The sequence below is a fragment of the Terrapene carolina genome, unplaced genomic scaffold (genome assembly GCF_002925995.2).
Source record: "Terrapene carolina triunguis isolate 2854851 unplaced genomic scaffold, T_m_triunguis-2.0 Scaffold88, whole genome shotgun sequence".
Taxonomy (NCBI): domain Eukaryota; kingdom Metazoa; phylum Chordata; order Testudines; family Emydidae; genus Terrapene; species Terrapene triunguis.
In genome coordinates, this window is record NW_020664439.1 from 44,453,889 (window position 1) to 44,469,753 (window position 15,865).

General features: G+C 45.9%; 1 protein-coding gene across 1 annotated transcript in view; it reads right to left on the minus strand.

The window, feature by feature from the left end:
• LOC112116665 (cytochrome P450 2J5-like) overlaps nucleotides 1-15,865 on the minus strand; it is a 32,027-nt gene that overhangs the window by 1,920 nt on the left and 14,242 nt on the right. Inside the window, exons 2-5 of the mRNA XM_026649931.1 lie at nucleotides 14,378-14,538; nucleotides 4,710-4,886; nucleotides 3,712-3,853; nucleotides 2,551-2,738 (exon numbers count right to left, since the gene is read on the minus strand). Of these exons, the coding sequence (XP_026505716.1) occupies nucleotides 2,551-2,738; nucleotides 3,712-3,853; nucleotides 4,710-4,886; nucleotides 14,378-14,538 (668 nt within the window). The remainder of the gene's footprint in view (nucleotides 1-2,550; nucleotides 2,739-3,711; nucleotides 3,854-4,709; nucleotides 4,887-14,377; nucleotides 14,539-15,865) is intronic.

Sequence of the window (15,865 nt, forward strand, 5' to 3'; positions counted from 1 at the left end):
AATATGCCTTCTGTAACCACTGCTTTGAGTTCCTCTCCATCCAGTTCTACATCTGAGGCAGCTTTTCAGACATTTCTTCATGGATGTCCAGCTGGAACCTTCAATTCAACTGAGTTTTGGCCTTCTCCCTTCTCCATTTACTCCATTGCTGTGGATAACACCACCACCCTCCTAGTAACTGCAAAACCATAATTTGGATGTTATCAACTTGGCCTTCTCTCCAAACCCACAAATCTAGACTGCAACCAAGTCTTGCTGCTGCCACCAATATAATATTTCAAAGATTTGGCCTTGTCTGTGTCCAGACTGTCCTCTAATCTCATCATTTTATGCCATGAGCCCTATAATCTCTTCCTCTCTGGCTTTGATGCCAGCTACATTGTCCCTCTTAAGTGTATTAAAAATTCTGCTACTAGGATTGTCACTCTAACCACATCAACCGTCTCTTTCCATTTCTTTGCTGGGTCTGTCTACCCTACCACATCAGACACTAGCTCCTTGTCTTTGCTTTTCTGGCCCTTCACCAGTTAGGGTGGGGCTATCTGTAAGATCTACTGGCATATTGAACTGTTGGCTTCTGCCTTCGCTTTGCCAGTGATGGCAGCTCTAATCATCAGCTCCCTCAAACGCCTCTATGCTTTCTCCCACGATCCTCTCGTGTGTGTGGGGAAAAAAGCTCAATCAAATTCCAGAGGAATTATTTCAGGTCAGTACTAATGTGGACATGAGAACGAATGGATATAAACTGGCCGTGGGGAAGTTTAGGCTTGAAATTAGACGAAGGTTTCTAACCGTCAGAGGGGTGAAATTTTGGAACAGCCTTCCGAGGGAAACGGTGGGGGCGAAAGACCTCTCTGGCTTCAAGATTAGGCTAGATAAGTTTATGGAGGGAATGGTTTAATGGGATAACGTGATTTTAGTCAATTAGGTAATAAAGTGCCATCGCTGGTAAAATGTGGGTCTGGCTAGAGAATCTTGCCTGTATGCTCGGGGTTCTACTGATCGCCATATTTGGGGTCGGGAAGGAATTTTCCTCCAGGGTAGATTGGCAGAGGCCCTGGAGGTTTTTCACCTTCCTCCGCAGCATTGGGCAGGGGTCGCAAGCTGGAGGATTCTCTGCGACTTGAAGTCTTTAAATCACGATCTGGAGACTTCAACAGCTGAGTTAAGGGAAAGCGGGTGGGTCAGCTTTTGTGGCCTGCATCATGCGGGAGGTCAGACTAGATGACCATAATGGTCCCTTCTGACCTTTAAGTCTATGAGTCTAAAGCACACCACTGTATCTTTCCCCCCACCCTTAAAATCTACTCTATGCCATGATGCCGACAGGCCCAGACTACTGCAAATCTATGTTCATTTTTCTACTCCCAACCTACTTCCACCCTATTTGCCTGTTCTGTCCACCTGTTGTGTCCTGTGTCATGTATAGACTGAAAATGTTCTGGGGCAGGGACTGTTGGCTTCGCTATTTTTCTGAAGTTCTTACCACAGTGGGGCCCCAATCCTTGATTAGGATTGCTAGGCATGAGTGTAACATGAATACTTAGGGCTGGTCTACGCTACACAATTAGGTGGATGTAAGGCTACATCTTCACTACAGGGGGGGTCGATTTAAGATACGCAAATTCAGCTACGCGAATAGCGTAGCTGAATTCGACGTATCGCAGCCGACTTACCCCGCTGTAGGGACGGTGGCAAAATCGACCTCTGCGGCTTCCCGTTGACGGCGCTTACTCCCACCTTCGCTGGTGGAGTAAGAGCGTCGATTCGGGGATCGATTGTCGCATCCCGATGGGACACGATAAATCGATCCCCGAGAGGTCGATTTCTACCCGCCGATTCAGGCGGGTAGTGTAGACCTAGCCTAAGGCACTTTACATTGACCTAATTATGTCAGTTACACACCACAGCTTTGTCTCACTGATGTAAGTGCCCTACTACACTGACATAATAACTCCACCTCCACGAGAGGCATAGGGCTTATGTTGGTGTAGTTAGGACGACACAGTGTCTGTGTAGCCACAGTGTCTGTTGGCTGTCTTGTTAATTTTACAGCTCCATGCTGGAGCAGTGAAATTGACAAGAAATCTGGACAGCTAGAGCCCGGTTGCCCCCCGCTCCCGCTGGGCTGCTGCCCGGAGGCTTCCTGCTCAGGGAGCCCAGGCAGCTGCCCTCTGCTCCCAGCTGTGCGGGGAGGCAAGAAGCCTGGGTGGCTGGCCTCCACAACCAGCGGGAAGCCGAGAGCCCGGGGTCGGGGGCAGCTGGGCTCCCAGTGAGGAGCCGCAGGGAGCTGAGAGCCCTGGCTCTCAGCCCCCTTCAGTCAATGGAAGTGCTTCTAGTGAGGACGCACGCCACCAAAAGAAGGAGGGTAATGTGGACATCAGCCACCGCAGTAATTACGGCTGTAAATCTGTAGTGTAGACTGTAGGCTGTAAAAGTGGCTGTAAGTTGACCTAACATAGGTTGACGTACGTCTGTAGTGTAGACGTGCCCTTAGTAATAATGATGCAAAAGAAGCAGGGGTTAGTAACATGGAGAATACCATTGTACCTTTTCAATGGGAAACCCCAGCACTGTTGTATCCTTCACGCACTGGCGAGGGGCCCCGACAGCAGTAATGTTGCTGTAGCGCAAGATCTCATGAATCACAGCATTTGTGTAAGGCAGTTTCTTCCGGTCCTCATAGTAGATTAGTTGGGAAGGTTCCAGGACAGTCTCTAGTTCCTTCTGGACTTTCTCTGCAAAGAAATACTTGGTTTTATTTATAACAGATGAATATTTTTCATCCCTTTTTCTGATTTTCTTTTCAATATGCCCATGTCTTTACAAAGCTGTGTTAACTTGCTATGTGTCCCTTGACTGGACGTATACAATCCAGGGTTTTATAAAATATGATGCCATGAGATGCTTTGGAGTGTGGTTTGATCCCTGCATTGGTTTGAAGTTGATCCTTAGAGAGAGGGAGCGTGTCCCCAGAGCTCAAGTTAATTTCTCAAATGGTACTTCTCTTTCATATTAATCTTTTATAGAAGTGCCTGCGTATTCCCATCTAGATGAAATGAGGGACATTGACATATTCCCATTATATTCACCATATCTTTTGACAGGAAAGTTATAAATACATGTCAGATTAGGTAAATTTTTAGGTTCTGTTCACTGTTTCTACTTTGGCAATGAGAAAGTATTAGTAAGAGAAAATATACTTGTTTGACTTGTGAAATTGCCCCTTTAGCCTGCTATCTCCCTTTGCTATTGTCTTAGTATGAAGGGGGAGACCATAGCCTATATAAGCACCTGCTGGTGCTGCATTTCAGGCAGCTGGTGGGGTGACAGCACATTTCTATTTCTTTTCATGATATTTCATAGATTAAATTCTCCTTTCTGAGCTGTTGTTAGATATTAACAGCTGAGCACTGATGTTTATTGCTGGCAGGTCACTTTATTTTACAGCACACTGTTAATCTGAGCTAATATTTGTTTAGTAACCATGTGCAAACTTTAACTGGGGAGGGATAGCTCAGTGGTTTGAGCATTGGCCTGCTAAACCCAGGGTTCTGAGTTCAATCCTTGAGGGGGCCATTTAGGGATCGGGGGCAAAAATCTGTCTGGGGATTGGTCCTGCTTTGAGCAGGGGGTTGGACTAGATGACTTCCTGAGGTCCCTTCCAACCCTGATATTCTATGTGTGTCCCTTTGATGCGCATTCACCCACCTTGGATATCTGGGTATTGCAGCATATAGAGGAGTGCCCAGCACAGGGTGATAGTTGTGGATTCTGTCCCTCCCAGCAAAAGATCAACCACAGTCTGAACCATGTTATCTTCATTAAAGGTGGACGTGGGGTCATCTTTGGTCTGAAGATGACAGTCACAAGATTTGAAAGCAGAAGGTTCTACAGCAGTACTGTTGACTATGTAGTAGTTAACATATTTTTCACAGGTTGGCTGGCCCTTCTAAAGAGACGTAGGTCTTAGCCCATCTGTGACACAGCTAATTTGCTTCCCCTGGTGGAGAGACTGAATCAAGCCATGTGACAGGCAGGTGTGTGACTAAATCGAATCTCTGTGGGGGTAGAAAAACAGAGGCTTGTGGATGGCCAAATGGATGGGGGCTACAGTGTGAAGCTTCAGGGAGAGTATTTCTCTCCTGTAGTGGTTCCAGGGGAAGGGTTTTGGGGCTAGGTAGAAAGAACCTTCTGGAAGTTCTTGTTTTCCTTTAGGGGAGAGACCAAGAAGGGGGCCAGGCCTTGTGTCTTCTCCAGTGGCTTAGAGAACAGAGGAAGAGACAATACCACAGCGAAAAGGGGCTCTGCCCAGCTTAAGGCTGAGTGGAAAAGCTCTTGTGTTTGTTTTGGAACTTTATGTTGTTAAAATCAGCCCAAAGAAGTGCTGTTATTGGACTTGTGGAAGCCTTGAGTTTATTGAGGAACCAAGAGAGGAAACTGAGGCTGGGTACTGCAGCACCACCCCTAGCCAAAAGGGGGCACGTGGGAGGCAGCCAACCCTGTTACAATGTTGCTTGATGAAAACTTCTCATGAAATGTCCAACAAATGGGGGGGAAAAAACAAAAACACTTCTGAAGTCCCAAATTACAGGAAGATTTGAAATATTAATCTATAATATTATTTTAGCAATCCTTCAACTAAGTCTCTTTGCAGTGGACAGTGAGGCTAAGGAGAAGCTAGTATTATACAGAGTACGGGCACTTACTTTTGCTATCTGAGCCAGGTAGAAGTCAATGAGATCCTGTGGATCATCTTCTTTCCATCTCTCCTCATGACCTCGGCCCTCGTTCTTAACTAAATTGTGCATAAAATCATTGTATGCAAACACTTTCTGGTGAGGTCCTGGGAGATGATGCATAAGCCATGGGAAAGCATCATACATCTATGGGTAAAACATAGGGGAGATGATGTGAGTTCTTTGATATAAGCAAGTGAACCTGAGGGAGTTTAAAGTGTCATGAAAACTGAAATAAAAGCGTGAAGGGACTGGAGGGTTTACATTTCTAGTAGGAATATGAAACCTTTAACCTCTGCTTTAAGTGGTCAGTTCTGATCTGGACTAAACTAATGTTCTGTTGTATATACATTTTTATACTGTGCTTATTCATGGTAGTATCTGAGTGCTCTCCAGTGCTCATTAAACAACGTGTCTGCACACCTATCATGTAGTTTGTTCTCTCATTCTCTCCCCAGAGGGAGAAACGTGTACATTGGAGTGTCTTGTTTCAGAAGGGTGTTTTTTTTAATATATGTAAATATACTTGTTGCTCTGTGTTTAGGTAAGAGAAGGCCAGGTTGAAGAAATGCACCTAGCATTAGGTGCGGAAAGTAGTTAGGTCTGTCATGGTCCTTAGTGCCTGGTGGAATTCAATCCACAGTCTCAGGTTGTGACGAAGTGGGACTGTTCTTAATGTTTTCTCTGAATACTGTAGGGGTGCCTCAGTTTCCCTTATGCATTTCTTAAGTCTCTAGGTGGTGGGATAAGGGGGTGTAATTGTTGCAGAGCAAAGGGCCAGTGTACATAAATGGCTGACACTCTGTCTCCTGGCAACTAATGGCCTGGGCCTTTCCCCTCTGCAAGGTGATAGCTAAAGGTGTTGGAGAACAAAGGAATCAGGTGAGCTCCTGGCCCGGGAAAGGGACAAAGCCCAGAGGAGGAGGGGCTGGAGGGTGAGGCAGTTTGGGGCTGGCTGGGGATGTGGAGTGAGGGGCAGACTTGGTTGTCTGACTCACTGCCCCCCAAAATGGACCCGGCTGAGGGGTCCTGTTCTCTGTACCTACAAGCTCTGTTTTAGACCATGTTCCTGTCATCTAATAAACCTCTGTTTTACTGGCTGGCTAAGAGCCACGACTGACTGCGAAGTGGGGGTGCAGGACCCTCTGGCTTCCCCAGGACCCCGCCTGGGTGGACTTGCTGTGGGAAGCGCACCGAGGGGCAGAGGATGCTGAATGCTCCAGGGTCAGACCCAGGAAGGTGGAAGCCGTGTGAGCTTCTTGCCCTGGAGACAATCTGCTCACAGAGAGGAGACTTCACCAGAGTCCTGACTGGCTTCATAGGGAGCAGTTCCAGAGCATCGCCTGGGGACTCCGTGACACAGGTCACCCCCAGATGTTGAGCGTTCCTTTGTGCCAGAGGGGCAGAGGCGTAGCGAGCGCCCTCCGACCGGAGGGGGCCCCGCAAGGAAGGGGGCCCCGCAAGGAAGGGGGCCCCGCAAGGAAGGGGGCCCCTAAAAGTGGCAAAATAAATACCGCATTCCAGTTTCTGCATTGTAAGGGGCCCCGCCCGGACATATGTTCGGAGGGGGCCACGTTCTTTGTTGCTACGGCCCTGCAAAGGGGCACAGTCGCTGACCACGGTCTTTGTCCTGGCGCTTTGGACGGCTTTTTAAGTTATGTCTACACTGCGATAAAACACCCTTGGCTCGTCGCTATCAGCTAATTCGGGCTCGCGGGGCTCAGACTGCGGGGCTGTAAAATTGCAGTGCAGATATTGGGGCTCGAGCTGGAGCCTGGGCTCTGGGTCCCTCCCCCATTGCAGGGTCTTAGAGCCTGGGCTTCAGACCAAACCCCTATACTGCAATATTATAGCCCCGCAGCCGGAGCCCCGCAAGCCTGACTCAGGTGACGGGCCAGCTTTGGCTGTTTTATTGCAGTGTAGACAGACCCAGTGAGACCATGAGCCCAGGCCGTGGAGCGTGTTGACCAGAAGCTGCAGAGCGGGGACATCTGCTCAGTGACTTATGTGTAATGAGCTGGTGGTAGTACTCCTCGTCTAGCCACTAGGGAGCAGGTGCAGTGCCTATACTATAAAACCATGCTGACAATTGTTACCCTGTTCAACCTTCTCACTAAAGAGACTGAGGACTCAGTGGATATCGAGGCTGAAGTAGATGTGTTCCCTCCAAAACAGAGATGAGTTGCACAGTTAGGAAGTCATTTGTGGGAAGCTTTCTTTTACATTGCTTATGCTGTGTTTTGTCTGTGGATAGAGTATTTTGGTCTCTAGGACTAAACAGAGCAACTTCTGCAGAGTTCACTTACATTTATGTTTTAACTTCTGAATCACCCCTACTTGAAGGCTTCAGGGTACCCCAAAATACTATCAGTGAATTCTAGAATGCCAGAAAGGCAACATAGCCCAATAAACAGATAAACTTCATAGATGTTTAAAATAGGGCTGTCAAACGATTAAACAAATTAATCGCGCGATTAATCACACTGTTAAACTATAATAGAATACCTTTTATTTCAATATTTTGGATGTTTTCTGCATTTTCAAATGTATCGATTTCAATTACAACACAGAATACAAAGTGTACAGTACTCACTTTATATTTATTTTTGATTACAAGTATTTGCACTGTAAAAAAACAAAAGAAATAGTATTTTTCAGTTCACCTAATACAAGTACTGTAATGCAATCTCTTTATCATGAAAGTTGAACTTGCAAATGTAGAATTATGTACAAAAAACCTGCATTTAAAATTTTATATTGTTTTATTTTTCGAGCCTGCAAGTCCACTGAGTCCTACTTCTTGTTCAGCCAATCATTCAGACAAACAAGTTTGTTTACATTTGCAGGAGATATAATGCTGCCTGCTTCTTGTTTACAATGTCACCTGAAAGTGAGAACAGACGTTCGCATGGCACTTTTGTAACCGGCATCACAAGATATTTATGTGCCAGATGCGCTAAAGATTCATGTCCCGTCATGCTTCAACCACCATTCCAGGGGACATGTGTCCATGCTCATGACGGGTTCTGCTCGATAACAATCCAAGGCAATGCGGACTGACACATATTCATTTTTATTATCTGAGCCCTGGTCTACACTACGAGTTTAGGTCGAATTTAGCAGCGTTAGATCGATTTAACCCTGCACCCGTCCACACGACAAAGCCATTTTTGTCAACTTAAAGGGCTCTTAAAATTGATTTCTGTACTCCTCCCTGACGAGGGGATTAGCACTGAAATCGACATTGCCGGATCGAATTTGGGATAGTGTGGACGCAATTCGATGGTATTAGCCTGCGGGAGCTATCCCAGAGTGCTCCATTGTGACCGCTCTGGACAGCACTCTCAACTCAGATGCACTAGACAGGAAAAGCCCCGCGAACTTTTGAATTTCATTTCCTGTTTGGCCAGCGTGGCAAGCTGATCAGCACAGGTGACTGTGCAGAGCTCATCAGCAGAGGTGATCATGGAGTCCCAGAATCGCAAAAGAGCTCCAGCATGGACCGAACGGGAGGTACTGGATCTGATCGCTGTATGGGGAGACGCATCTGTGCTATCAGAACTCCGTTTTCCAAAAGACGAAATGCCAAAATATTTGAAAAAAACTCCAAGGGCATGAAGGACAGAGGCTATAACAGGGACCCGAAGCAGTGCCGCGTGAAACTTAAGGAGCTCAGGCAAGCCTACCAAAGAGGCAAACAGCCACTCTGGGTCAGACCCGCAGACATGCCACTTCTATGATGAGCTGCATGCAATTCTAAGGGGTGCCCCCACCCCTGTTCGTGGACTCCTGCAAGGGGGGAGTCTCACGCAACAGGGATGAGGATTTTGGGGATGAGAAAGATGAGGAGGAGGGTAGCACACAGCAGGCAAGCGGAGAAACTGTTCTCCCCAACAGCCAGGAACTGTTTATCACCCTGGAGACAATACCCTCCCAACCCTCGCAAGGTGGGCTCCCGGACCTTGAAGGCGGAGAAGACACCTCTGGTGAGTGTACCTTTGTAAATATAATACATGGTTTAAAAGTAAGCATGTTTAAGGATTAATTTACCCTGAAGACTTGGGATGCATTCGCGGCCAGTACAGCTACTGGAATGCAGTCAAGCAACATCCGTTCTTTATCTCTCTGTGTTAACCTCAGGAGAGTGATCTCATTCATGGTCACCTGGTTGAAATAGGGGAATTTTATTAAGGGGACATTCAGAGGCGGCCGTTCCTGCTGGGCTGTGTGCCTGTATCTGAAAAGAAATCATCCCCACTATTAGCTATGCGGTGGGGGGAGGGGTGAAGCGATCATCCCAGATAATTGGATGTGAGGGGGGGTTTAGTTGGGTTTGTGCTGCACGTTAACCCGAAAACCGCAGCCCCTCCTTTTAAATGGCTAACCCATTTTAAATGGCGAACCCAACTGGTGCTTGGTATGGGAAATAAGGGTACTGCTGTTTGAAACCATTCCCACATGTTATGAAGGTTAGAGAAGCCAAAAGACTGTGGCTTATCATGCTGCCTGCAAGCCGAATTCTGTTGCCCGGCCCAGTGTGCGTGATCTCTCACACCAATCCGGCAGGCCCTCAATATAAGAGGCAAAATGCGACCTTGTACCGAAAGCACATGTGCTATGTAATGTTAGCAGCTTGGTTCACCATGAAAGAGTCTACCCATTGTTCTCTTTAAAAATGTGTCTTTTTAAATACTACTCTTCCTTTTTTTTCCCTCCCACAGCAGCAAATGTTTCAACGCTCCCCCTATCATCTCCGTCCCAGAGGCTAGTGCAGATAAGAAGGCGAAAAAAACGCACTCGCGATGAAATGCTCTCTGAGCTCCTGCAGTCCCTCCAGCAAAATGCGTGGAGGCAGACAATGTCAGAGTCCAGGAAAGCACAAAATGAACGCGAGGACAGGAGGGACGCGTGAGAGGAGAGGTGGCGGGAGCAAGATGATAGGTGGCGGCAGCGTGATGAGAGGAGGCAGGATGCAATGCTGAGGCTACTGGAGGATCAAACGGATATGCTCCGGCGTATGATTGAGCTGCAGGAAAGGCAGCAGGAGCACAGACCGCCGCTGCAGTCCCTGTGTAACCAACCGCCCTCCGCCCCAAGTTCCATAGCCTCCTCACCCAGATGCCCAAGAACGCGGGTGCGGGGGCTCCGGGTACCCAACCACTCCACCCCAGAGGACTGCCCAAGCAACAGAAGGCTGGCATTCAATAAGTTTTGAAGTGCAGTGTGGCCTTGTCCTTCCCTCCTCCCACACCCCACCCGGTGCTTCCCTTCTCCCCCACCCCTCCTGGGCTACCTTGGCAGTTATCCCCCTATTTGTGTGACAAATTAATAAAGAATGCATGAATTTGAAACAACAATGACTTTGCCTCTGCAAGCGGTGATTGAAGGGGGGAGGTCTCAGTTGGCTTACAGGGAAGTAGAGTGAACCAAGGGGGTGGGTTTTCATCAAGGAGAAACAAACAGAACTTTCACACCGCAGCCTGGCCAGTCATGAAACTGGTTTTCAAAGCTTCGCTGATGTGCAGCGCGTCCTGCTGTGCTCTTCTAACCACCCTTGTGTCTGGCTGCGTGTAATCAGCGGCCAGGCGATTTGCCTCAACCTCCCACCCTGCCATAAATGTCTCCCCCTTACTCTCTCAGATATTGTGGAGCACACAGCAAGCAGTAATAACAATGGGAATATTGGTTTCACTGAGGTCTAAGCGAGTCAGTAAACTGCGCCAGCGTGCTTTTAAACGTCCAAATGCACATTCTACCACCATTCTGCACTTGCTCAGCCTATAGTTGAAGAGCTTCTGACTACTGTCCAGGGTGCCAGTGTATGGCTTCATGAGCCATGGCATTAAGGGGTAGGCTGGGTCCCCAAAGATAACTATAGGCATTTCAACATCCCCAACAGTTATTTTCTGGTCTGGAAAGTAAGTCCCTTGCTGCAGCTGTTCAGACCAGAGTTCCTGAAGATGCGAGTGTCATGTACCTTTCCTGGCCATCCCACGTTGATGTTGGTGAAACATCCCTTGTGATCCACCAGTGCTTGCAGCACCATTGAAAAGTACCCCTTTCGGTTTATGTACTGGCTGCCAAGGTGGTCCGGTCCCAAGATAGGGATACGCGTTCCATCTATTGCCCCACCATAGTTAGGGAATCCCATTGCAGCAAAGCCATCCACTATGACCTGCACATTTCCCAGAGTCACTACCCCTGATAGCAGCAGCTCAGTGATTGCGTTGGCTACTTGGATCACAGCAGCCCCCACCGTAGATTTGCCCACTCCAAATTGATTCCCGACTGACCGGTAGCTGTCTGGCATTGCAAGCTTCCAGAGGGCTATCGCCACTCGCTTGTGAATTGTGAGGGCTGCTCTCATCTTGGTATTCTTGCACTTCAGGGCAGGGGAAAGCAAATCACAAAGTTCCATGAAAGTGCCCTTACGCATGCGAAAGTTTTGCAGCCACTGGGAATCATCCCAGACCTGCAACACTATGCGGTCCCACCAGTCTGTGCTTGTTTCCCAGGCCCAGAATCAGCGTTCCACGGCATGAGCCTGCCCCATTGCCACTAGGATGTCCAAATTGCCAGGGCCTATACTTTGAGAGAAGTCTGTGTCCATGTCCTCATCACTCTTGTCACCGCGCTGCCGTCGCCTCCTCATCTGCTTTTGCAGGTTCTGTTTCTGCACATACTGCAGGATAATGCGCGAGGTGTTTACAATGCTCATAACTGCCGCGGTGATCTGAGCGGGCTCCATGCTTGCCGTGATATGGCGTCTGCAGGAGAGCAGAGTGGCAGCGGAAGCGGAGGATTGAAGACCAGTTTTGCAGACCTACTGCACCGTCTGCTGCCAGGACACAACAGCGGCGGTGTCCGTGAGCTGAGCTGAGCGGGCTGCACGCTTGCCGTGGTATGGTGAGACAAGAGCAGGAGAGCAGAGTTGCAGTGGAAGCGGTGGATGACGACGGTCATATAGAGGACCTGTGAGACCACCACGAGAGCAGAATGGCAGCGGAAGCGGTCCTTCGATGACGACAGTTAGCAGTCCTACTGCACCGTCTGCTGAAAGCAGTATGGCGCCCACACGGAAAAAAGGCGTGAAACGATTGTCTGCCATTGATTTCATGGAGGGAGGGGCAACTGATGACGTACCCAAAACCACCCGCGACAATGTTTTTGCCCCATCAGGCATTGGGAGCTCAATCCAGAATTCCAATGGGCGGTGGAGACTGCGGGAACTGTGGGATGGCTATCCACAGTGCAATGCTCTGAAAGTTGACGCTAGCCTCGGTACTGTGGATACACTCCGACTTAATGCGTTTAGTGGGGACACACACAATTGGCTGTATAAAATCGCTTCCTAAAAAATTGACTTCTATAAATTCGACCTAATTTCGTAGTGTAGACATACCCTGAGTCAGATGCCACCAGCAGAAGGTTGATTTTCTTTTTTGGTGGTTCGGGTTCTGTAGTTTCTGCATCGGAATGTTGCTCTTTTAAGACTTCTGAAAGCATGCTCCACACCTCGTGCCTCTCGGATTTTGGAAGGCACTTCAGATTCTTAAATCTTGGGTCGAGTGCTGTACTGATCTTTAGAAATCTCACATTGGTACCTTCTTTGCATTTTCTGAAATCTGCAGTGAAAGTGTTCTTAAAATGAGCAACATGTGCTGGGTCATCATCCGAGACTGCTGTATCAGGAAATATATGGCAGAATGCGGGTAAAACAGAGTAGGGGCCATACCATTCTCCCCCAAAGAGTTCAGTCACAAATTTAATTAACACATTATTTTTTTAATGAGCGTCATCAGCATGGAAGCATGTCCTCTGGAATGGGGGCCGAAGCATGAAGGGGAATACAAATGTTTAGCATATCTGGCATGTAAATACCTTGTAATGTCAGCTACAAAAGTGCCATGCGAACACCTGTTCTCACTTTCTGGTGACATTGTAAATAAGAAGAGGGCAGCATTATCTCCTGTAAATGTAAACAAACTTGTTTGTCTTAGCGATTGGCTGAACAAGAGATAGGACTGAGTGGACTTGTAGGCTCTGAAGTTTTACATTGTTTTGTTTTTGAGTGCACTTATGTAACAAAAAAAATCTACATTTGTAAACTGCACTTTCATGATAAAGAGATTGCACTACAGTACTTGTATGAGGTGAATTGAAAAATACTATTTTTTATCATTTTTAGAGTGCAAATATTTGTAATAAAAAATAATATACACCTTGATTTCAATTACAACCCAGAATACAATATATATGAAAATGTAGAAAAAACATCCAAAATATTTAATAAATTTCAATTGGTATTCTATTGTTTAACAGTGTGATTAAAACTGCGATTAATCACGATTAATTTTTTTGAGTTAATCTCTTGAGTTAACTGCGATTAATCGATAGCCCTAGTTAAAAAATATGCTTTAGTCATGATGAAATTCTATGGCCTGTGTCATACAAGAGGTCAGACTAGATGATTTGATGGCCCCTTCTGGCCTTAAAAGGAGAAGAAAAAGCACCATCCATACAGAATATACATGCAGATTAGTTTAAACATAAATTCTGAGAGAGAGACTGCAGTATAGAACATACATTTAGGCTTTGTAGATCAGATCTTGAGCGAGACTGATCAGAAATCTGCTCAAAATGACAGGGCTTCTAAGTTTTGGATTTTATTAACTGTACTTTTATGTCTCGGTTTCCAAGAACAAAATCAGCATTCCAAGAGCGAGTGTTTGTTAGGTTTAGTGCTAGCATTTAGAAATCTGGTTTAAGACCCACACGTTTATGTAAACATTTCTTGGTTTTGAAACACATTAAATGATTTGGAAATCTGCCAAAAGAAGTAATGATTTGTACTAATAACTCAAGTCTTGGGCCACATGATTTACTGATGGTGTCCTATAAATAAGACATGAGATCTATGAGGTGTGTATTTATTGCTTCATAAGCAAAAATCCTGCATAATACTTTTTGAAATTATGTCTTGTGGTAGATGTCCATCTCTCTGTACTATGTAGATACAGTAACCATTCAGTAACCGCAAAAAGAACAGGAGTATTTATGACACCTTAGAAACTAACACATTTATTTGAGCATAAGATTTCGTGGGCTGCAGTCTGGATGCATGCAGTGGAAAATACAGTAGGAAGATATACACACAGAGAACATGAAACAAAGGGTGTTACCATACACACTATAACGAGAGTGATCAGTTAAGGTGAGCTATTATCAGTAAGAGAGAAAAAGAACTGTTTGTAGTGGTAATGAAAATGGCCCATTTCCAGCAATTGACAAGAAGATATGAGGAACTGGGGGGGGGGGGGGGGAAAAAAAAAATGGGGAAATAGTTTTATTTTGTGTAATGGCCCATCCACTCCCAGTCTTTGTTCAAGCCTAATTTAATGGTGTCCAATTTGCAAATTAATTCCAATTCAGCAGTCTCTCGTTGAAGTCTGTTTTTGACATTTTGTTGTTGTAATATGGCGACTTTCAGGTCTGTAATCGAGTGGCCAGGGAGACTGAAGTGTTCTCCAACTGTTTTTTGAATGTTATAATTCAGTAAACCATTAACCCCTCTGGTTTTCCTGGTGAAGCACAGATAAACTCTACTGTGATAAGAACCGGAATAACGGAATGCTCACCCTGCCCCAGATAGTGGCCTGGAAGAAGATCACAAAATAGATGGCTTTGATGAGCCGGTTGAAGGAATCATCCTCACTGGAGAAGCGATGGCCAAAAACCACAGTGCAAATCACATTTGCGACAGCATGGACAATGTGGGTATGGGGGTCGAAGGGTTTCCCTGCAAATACAGCAGGTGTTAGTTAGAATCGCTGAAAGGACTGTGGGGAGGAGTGTTAACAAGGACCATGAAGGATCTGCACAATAGTACTAACAGTTGTACAATGTAAAGGAGATTGAACTACTTTTAGATAAGTGAGACACTTTACAAAGGAGTGAATTCTATTTAATGTAAATTAAACAGAGGAACTAGAACCTGGAGAGGACTTCCTTTTTCTAAAAGAACTGAAGGTATTTGTGAAGAGATTCATGAAATTTATTTTTGTTAGTCCTTCTCCTTAACTATGGAACGATGAATATAATACGTTAATCTCCTTAACTATGGAACGATGAATATAATATGTTTGGAGGAAACAAACCTTGCATCTACGTTTCCCCGTTTGGTCTGTGGCCTGTTTTGTGTGGAATTACTGCATTTTTGCTCCCCTCTGTGCCGTGCATTGAAATAAGAGCATAGGTCCTCAAGTTTCTAGGCAGGAGTTTTAATTTTTCCTTTCTACTGCCGAAGTTTTAGTTTCTTTCAAACTTTGAAATGACCCATCACTTCAGGAGCTCAGGTGCAGTTTAAAACTTAAGTTAATTTTTTTCAGAGAGTATAAAGACAAACATGGTTCAGCTCAAGGCTTTCCTCTGGGTCAAAAGTACACTTGTAAAATGAAAAAGATTGTTACATCGTTCCTCTTGTAGAGCCTGATCCAGCTCCCATTAAAGGAGATGGAAAAACTGATTGATTACAGGTTTCCGAGTGGTAGCCGTGTCAGTCTGTATCAGCAAAAAGAACGAGGAGTCCTTGTGGCACCTTAGAGACTAACAAATTTATTTGAGCATAAGCTTTCGTGGGCTAAAACCCACTTCATCAGATGCATGCAGTGGAAGATACAGTGGGAGTTGGACTGGGGCCTTAACGGAATATTTCCAAGTATTCACATTTCTAAAGCTATCATTAAAAGGTAAGGTATGTTATTCATTTCATATACACCTGGCTTCAATCTAAATTGATATTGCATTCTACAAAACTGCATTACAATAATGTTGTTTAGGTGGCAAAGAGAAGTGCTCAAAAGTTAGCAAATGCTAAATTAAAGATTGCCTGGGCAACGTTAATTTCGCTGTCTTGTGCATCCAGACTGAATAAAGGTCCTGAGGGCTTGTGTGTGTATGTGTAAGTGTATGAATGATCAGGTAATTAAAGTATCAGAGGGGTAGCTGTGTTAGTCTGTATCTGTAAAAAGCGACAAAGAGTCCCGTGGCACCTTAAAGACTAACAGACGTAATGGAGCGTAAGCTTTCGTGGGTGAATGCCCACTTCGTCAGACGCATGTAATGGA